The 8,249-nt window shown below is 29.7% G+C and overlaps 2 protein-coding genes across 2 annotated transcripts; both read left to right on the forward strand.

The window, feature by feature from the left end:
* Positions 1-2,564: 2,564 nt before the first annotated feature.
* Positions 2,565-3,546, forward strand: LOC119675352 (chorion protein S36-like). The gene is made up of 2 exons (XM_038086551.1): positions 2,565-2,646; positions 2,733-3,546. Exons 1-2 carry the CDS (start codon positions 2,602-2,604, stop codon positions 3,489-3,491), a joined length of 804 nt encoding a protein of 267 aa, XP_037942479.1. The 5' UTR covers positions 2,565-2,601; the 3' UTR covers positions 3,492-3,546.
* A 2,642-nt stretch (positions 3,547-6,188) lies between these two features.
* Positions 6,189-7,168, forward strand: LOC119675358 (chorion protein S38-like). Its single transcript, XM_038086557.1, has 2 exons — positions 6,189-6,322; positions 6,399-7,168. The coding sequence occupies exons 1-2, from the start codon at positions 6,278-6,280 to the stop codon at positions 7,086-7,088; spliced, it is 735 nt and encodes a 244-aa protein (XP_037942485.1). The 5' UTR covers positions 6,189-6,277; the 3' UTR covers positions 7,089-7,168.
* Positions 7,169-8,249: the final 1,081 nt, after the last annotated feature.

Here is an 8,249-nt window from a genome sequence, read left to right on the forward strand (position 1 = left end):
ATGCAAATTATCTATTAAATCCATTTACGTTAACTTATATATTATAAGACAGACTTTTCAACTAAAATAGATATTTACACTACTATGTTCCAGTTGATATTATAAGATTTTATGGTAAATGGTGGTTAGAATGTTTATCAATTTGATTAGCTCTCATTTATACTACATATATGATTACTAATAGTTTAGAGAAAATATATAATAAATATGTAGTAATATTTATAAATTAATTAAACACTTCTTTCATAAAAACTATTTTTTATCGAATACAATTATGAGTATAGTTAAAAGTATGCAACTATCATCTAAGATACTAGTGTAGAAAAAAGAAAATATGATGAGTTTATTAGCAACACCCCAAATCACCCAAATATCTTATCGTAAATAAACCTATAACTCTTCTAAAGTGAAAAATAATTATGACAACGACTTTCGAGAAATATTATTAACTCTTTTGAAGCAGTCTAAGACATTCAAGACTACAATTTTGCAAAAATCTAGAAATCATAATAAACATGAGTTTATTAGCAACACCCCAAATTACCCAAACATCTTATCATAAATATCTTCTAAGGTGAAAAATAATTCTGACATCAACTTCCGAGAAGTGTTTTCAACTCTTTTCAAGCAATATAAGACGTTTAAGACCACAACTTTACAACAATCTAATTTTTATCAGGGGTCTGTCTATACTTTTTCAAAAAGACAACTTAAAGTAAATAAAACTATTCTGGTTCAACTAGTATTTACGCATAGACTATATAAATTTGTCTATAGTATATAGCAGTGGCGGAGCTAGACCAACTCCCTTTAAACCCCCTTTATAACCCAGTTGTAAAAGTAAATAAGTTACATTCACTAATACTTACTAAAGATTAATAATATTAAATAAATAATTAAATAGAGAAGAAAGGCTATAGGGTCTTTCTGCGACCGTAACACCATAAACAATCTTTGGATGGACAATGTTCCGTGTAATTCAACAGTGGAAAAAGTGTTAGTGGCGCAGCACAAAAAGTTGTGGTCAACATTATTACGACTATATCTATTTTCGATCTACCCAAAGTTTCGCATAGTTCATTCGTATGTGAAATTGTTGCTACTGTATGAGTGTATGGTTGAGGCTTAATAACGTTTCAAATTGACCCAATCACTCATCAATCTTTAACAATAGAGGTGGCTAAAAAGAAATACCATTGTGAAATTTTTTGAGTACATTTATTAAATGTGAAATAAACACAGTGGTTTAAATACACGCTGAGCAAAGTAAACATAATCAACTTGACCCCAAACCTGAAGTGAAACAATTTACTTGTATGAACATGAACTTCTTTAATAATTATGTTTCTCAAGACCCCACCCTTTATTGAAAAATAAATAAATAATAATGATCAGTATGACTTCAAAGTATCTATTCTCAGCGGTGATTTTCCTATGGCGCAATTAATGAAGGATAGAAAGCCCTATGTGTGTGTATACTGTATCACAAAAAAGATTGGGGCATACTTACATGTACTTTAAATCGAAAGGGTACTAGGTTTAAACAAATTATAAGGACTCTGTGATGCACTAGAAGTAAGTGATAGAATAAAGAAATATATACAATTTTAAAATATATATTAAATTAGAGGAAGCATGTATGGCAATATTAGTGACTTCTGTTGATGTTAAATATAATATAAAAATCAAATAATTTAATTAACATATATTAACATTTTATAAAACACTTTCCGATACTGTACTTAATATATGAGATATATTATTTGTTTTAATATTAGCATAATGCTATGTTTATATCTTTTTGATAGTAACATTTTAAAAAGCGTTAATTCTAGAACTCTACTCTCATGCTAGGTTCCTACATAAAGGATGTTAAAAACTTGGTAAAAATTGAAAGTAAAGAATAAAGTGAAGTTTCTGTTCTTTATGCGTTAATTTATTATTTAATGTTTATTTCTAGTAACAAATTCACAAACGTATATAGGTTTAAGTACAACTAAAGTGTAAGAATTTGCCTCAAATATTTTAGTACTAAAATATTAAATAAAGTTAACTATTAATATCAGCACAAAACATTTATCTCGGTATTTTAATAAAGTGTTTAAATAGATAAACATGTAAATAAGTACTTTGAATTCATCTGCAAACATTTTGAAGAACAATTTGAAGAAATCTGAAATATAGTATTATTAAAAAAATATAAAAAAATTAAATTTCATCAGAAAACACAAGAAACAAGAGACATTGTAAATCTCGAATGAGAATGTCGGTTAGCAGATACATTGCATAGTATTCATTGCAAAAATTGAAATTAAAGATTTGTATCAGAATTGATTACAGTGAGCACAACTAAATTGATTACCGGAAATACTAAAGAGTTTTCTTTGCAAACATCATAGCAGTCTGACCATTACTTAAGATAGTCAGTATGTACGAAAAAAGTTTATCTATTATTTTGGAGAAATGTGATTGACATAGAAATCACGTACCTAGTAACCATAAAAGTGAACTCATATATAAAAAGCTTCAAGTTCATAAATTACCACAAGTAGTTGATGTGTAGACTATAGCGTACGGTCCCACTTAGCAAATACAAACACAATGAAAACGTATTATTTGTTAGCACTTTTCGCCGTTGCAGTGCCGGTAGGTTTAAGTTATAAATTTTATAAATTTTTATGAAATATTTAAATAAAATTGTACATATATTAATTATGCAATTCGTATTACAGTATGTGGCCGCATCTTATGGACCTGCACCCAATCCCGGTTACGTCTCAAACTTACCAGGAGGTGCAAGCAATTTGGATGATCTTGTACAAGCTGCCACTGGTGGATCACAGCAATCAGTCAGTTCAATCACAAAACCAGCTGAAGTGCAACCCACATTAGTTGAACAAGCTCGTCTAAATAACGCACAAGCTCAATTGCATGCTTTGAATGCCAACCCCACATATAAAAATATGCGTGACTCAGATGCTATTGCTGAATCCTTGGCTACAAATAACTTGGCTTCAAACATCCGTCGCGGAAATATTAACCTTGTTGCACCAAATATTGTTGATCAAGGTATCTTCCGTTCCGTTTTGGTACCATCTGGTCCAAATAACCATAATGTAATTGCTACCCAACCATTGCCACCAATTGTTGTCAACCAACCAGGTGCTCCACCACAACAAGTTAGCAGTGGTCCACCAGCTGTTGTCAAGGCTGCACCAGTCATCTACAAAATTAAGCCATCTGTCATCTATCAACAAGAAATTATTAACAAAGTGCCAACTCCACTCAGCTTGAACCCAGTCTACGTTAAAGTATACAAACCAGGCAAGAAAATCGACACCCCTGTTGCTCCAGTTGTGCAACCAGTACATAACTATGCTGCTCCCAATTATGGTGCTGCTTCCAGTTCTGCTTCATCAGCTAGCGATAGCTATGCTAACCAAGCTCAATACGCTCCTCAAGCTCCAGCCTATGCTCCACCAACTTACTAATTTGATAATAGCTCAAATTATAAAAATTGAGGGATGTCTTTATAAAATGGCTTCATTTTGCACATAAAATTTTATAATAATTTTTATACAATAAATAATTTAAAAAAAATTAAATATTATCTCTATTTTAATATGAACATTAGGCTTAAGTTAATTAAATATATACTTGTATTCAAATATTCGTATATATAAAAGAATATAAAGTCAGGTTAGAAACCTTTACATAGAGAAAATATTACTGGATATACGATGCAGTTAACATAACATAGAACATATATAAGTTAGTATTATATATATTCATATCATATTATATATATTAGTATATAAGAAAGACATTAAATATTTATTTACCAGACATTAGATCAAAAAAAAAAAATAATTGACAGGCTCAAGAAAAAAAATATCTTTGATGATGATTCAACTATATGATTAATAGAAAGCTTAATCGCGTGCTGAATACAAACCTAGCATTTCCAACAAAAGCCGTGTTTTAGTCAGTACCAAGTCAGTAAATTACCAGTCTTATATCATATACCATATATATCATATTTCCATCCATGACATCAGGACTAAAGGCAATATAGTGCAGATCAGATTAGATCAGTATAGATGAGCTGTTTCAATTATTATATATATCCTGTTTGTTTCACTATTAATTGGCACACAATTTTTTTTCTTAAAATAATACAAGTGAATTCCTAAAATATTATCCACTATAATTCACACTAAATAGGTACATTAGTAGTAATGAGAAAACACCTTGAATATTTGCTTATTAAAAAAAGAATACATTATAGTTTATTTTAGAATAAATAATTTAGAAATCGAATAATCAAGTTAAGCGTTGAATATTTTTTCATAGTTACCTTACAATACTTAACACAAATTAAGTTGTATATCAAAATATTCTGAATTGTTAACAATCTCCTAGTCAAAATATAATACTATATTATGAAACTATGTATAAGTTAAGATATAAGATATATATATAAGTTAAGCATCTGAATTACAGTATATAATTTTAGAATTAATTATATACTTATTCAAGTAGGCTTTGGTATGTAAGGCCGCCCTTTCCATCTAACCTCACCTATATATCTATTTATATGTACTCATTAGTAATAAACTGATATACAATTATACTTATTTCTTTATATTATAAATTTATATTTATGTTAATATATATTTTTATTATAATAATAATTTATATTTATTTAAATTTTTATTATAATTATAGTTTATATAATTATTTATATTCTTATTATAATTTATATATTAATTAATTATATTATAATTATTTTAACCAAGTCACTGTTTATAATTTTATTCTTATAATTTCTTAATATTATATATTTAAAGAATATTTTAAGAAATTCCATTTTTAAGTTAATAAAAGAGACTACTTCCCGATGAAGTCTACGATTAATCTTAATTAACACCTTCTTTAAAAATTAGTAGATCTACATATTTATACATTTTATAATAACAAAAACAATTGATTTTATTTCAAATAATTAAATTTTGTAATAAAAGTTATTTAAATATAATTAATAATAAAAATATATGTAAGTTAAAGTGATTAAAATGATATTTAATCGATTTGCTCGTATTGTCATATCAAGAAGAAAATCTCTAATATAATATAGGATCTCAAGCGATACTGAACTATAGGACGACATAACACAGGGCTGTGCTTGTCTAATCAGAACTAATATAAATTATTTTTGCTACTGCCCGATGGCGAGACAGTTAAGCGTCTATCATGTTATTGTCTGAGCTTAGCTATATTCAATCTCCAGTCTGGAAATCCCCCATATACTTGAGTTTATCAATACGTGTGACTATTAAAAACAACTATATAGTTAATTAGGTAGATTCCACTTTTTCTATTTACCTACCACTTCTGTTAGAGATTGACAGTCCATTAGGACTATAGAATAACAACCATATATATATATATGAATTAAGTTTTTAATAAGGTGTACATCATAAAGTTAAATAGTGTTAAATAAATAAATTTAACACCAGTTAAATTAAGTTAAATAGTTCCTTCTATTTTGTTAATTTATAAATTGGAAACCACATGTTTCATAAGTCATCAATGCACAATATTTTGTATCTTAAAAATATGTAAGGAATATCCAAAAAAAAAAGGCGCAGTATCTTTGACATATAAGGAAATTTATAAAATAATTGCATATTGAAGTAAAATACTATTCTATAATAATATATTAATAAGAAAACTTTTAAAATAATCTCTTTAAAGTCTGATAAACCAAATTCGATATCCAAAATGTGCAGATTTATCGACACAAATATTCTATATAGCAAGATACCTTATGATGAAATGGTGGTTAGGAAGTATAGAATATTCATAAACAACAAAGATTAGATTGTGGGACTCTAAATCGTGGCAGTAGAGAAAATAAATGACAAGACTACATCTTAAGATAGTTTAAATCAAAAACATGCATATGTTTATATCAGAAGTACGTATCTTGGCAACAATTTGAAATGAAAGCATTTAAAGAATATAACAGCTCTAACCGGTAAAAATGTTGTACCCACATAAATGTCACGTAATCGCAAACTCTCACAAAAGATTTGCGGAATTAATTACATAGGTGAATGCAAACATATTTAAAGAATTGATGCTTACCGAAATACAACAGAAGTAACAGTTGCCTTGAGAAAGTAGCACAGCAGCATAAAAGCGTACTAACTCAGAAGCTAAACAAATCTAACCTGCTGAAAAAATAAGAATCTATAGATTCTCCTAAACAAACATGAATCGTTTCAACTACTTAATAGCGCTTACAGTTGCCTTAGCTGTACGTATAGTATAAACTGAACTTTTAATAATATTAAAATTTTAATTTATTAAATTTTTTTTATTTCATTTTTTAGGCAATTGGCCCAGTATATAGTAGCTATGGTGCTCAAGTGCCAGCCGTTGAACCCAGCTATGCTGCTCCTGTTGCATATGGTGTACCTAACAAAAATGTACCATACTCTCCTGCCAATACACGCGGTAACACTGTTACCTCATCGATTACTTATCCACAAAACAAGGGTGAAATTTTAATTCATCGTCCAGCCGCCATCATTGTTAAACGTCCACCAACCAAAGTGTTGGTAAATCATCCCCCACTAGTAGTCAGACCAGCTCCAGTTGTATTACACAAACCACCAGCAGTTGTATTGCGCAAGGTTCTCGTCAAACATCACCCACGCCCAGTCAAAGTAGAACCTGTATACGTTAATGTTGTCAAACCACCAGCAGAAAAATATTTCGTCAATGAGAAACAACAACAATTGGCTGGTGCTCAATTACCCTCAGTTCCAGTTGGATTCGCACCCATCGGTAATCTCCCAGCAAGTGCTGCAGCCAGCGCTGATGGTAGTTTGAGCTCAGGCTTAGCCGGTTTATCAGGTCTTGGTAATTCTCCTGCTGCTGCTGCAGCTGGTCCTGCTGGCGCTTCTGCTAATACTGGAGGTTATCAACTTTTACCAGGCAGCCACGGTCTTGCTAGTTTAGCTGGTATTACTGGTCAAGGTGGTTATGCTCCATCTCCATATGGTGCACCAAACTACTAAACAACATCTCATAGGTTGTTGTAATTAATTACAACTTAAAAAATTCCTACGAAAAGGCGATTTGTCTTTTTATTTAACTGACTAAGATATTTTTACATACTTTATACTGCGCGTTTACCGCAAATAAAACAATTTTTAAAAAAAATATTTATTTTATTATTTTAAGCACATGCATATAGTATTATATATAGTAAAATAGTGAAAGGCATACTCACAATTTTATTAAAAAGTGATTAATTGATACTAACAGAACTTTTCCAGCAAATAAAACGATTAATTTAATTGAAAATTGACTTAGAAATATAATTACGTATAATAAAGACTAATTAAATTACCATTACAAATATTTTATCAGAAGATGGTATGGACCCTAGTCATAGTATAGCTAACAATAGAATATTTTTAAAACCAATTACCCTTTACAAAAATATATAAATCAAATTTAAAACAATAACAATAAATTAAATTATAATTAAAAAGAATTCATAATAATTAAAGTGAGCACATATAGAGTGAGGTGACTAAAACAAACCAAAAATAAAAGCAATATATAAATAGCTATAGCATAAGTTCTAAAACTTATGATAGATTTGAACTTACAAATTTGATGCACACACTAGTCACGAAGTATAGAACCAATAAATTAATTGCATATACGCTATACAAATAAGTTTCTAAATATGGGGAAAAAAATTTGTTATAAAAACCACGACACAATGGAAACTTTTCTTTCAGATATCCCTGAATGATATTGAACGAACATCTATTGAAGAGAACACTCTATTGAAGCAGCATTCCTATTGAAAACCCAATCCTATTGAAGACCCACGGGATGCACCCCGTGTTGAATAGATACCTATATTAGAGGGACATCTCTATTGGAGGGGCACCTCTATTGGAGGGACACACCTTTTAAAGGAATACACCTATTGAAGCGAAACCCTTACTTAATAGATAACTCTATTGAAAGGACACATCTATTGATGAGACGGTAAACGAAAAACTTCTATTAAACAAATACCACTATTGGACCACTTTTGAGTAGGTACCTCTGCTGAGGGGACGTACAAAAATTTGGAATGGATACCCCTATTGATGAAACACCTCTGATAAATGGACTCCTTTTCTGAAGGGACCCCCGTGTTGAAGACACACCCTGTT

The sequence above is a fragment of the Teleopsis dalmanni genome, chromosome 1, assembly GCF_002237135.1.
Source record: "Teleopsis dalmanni isolate 2A chromosome 1, ASM223713v2, whole genome shotgun sequence".
Lineage (NCBI taxonomy): Eukaryota > Metazoa > Arthropoda > Insecta > Diptera > Diopsidae > Teleopsis > Teleopsis dalmanni.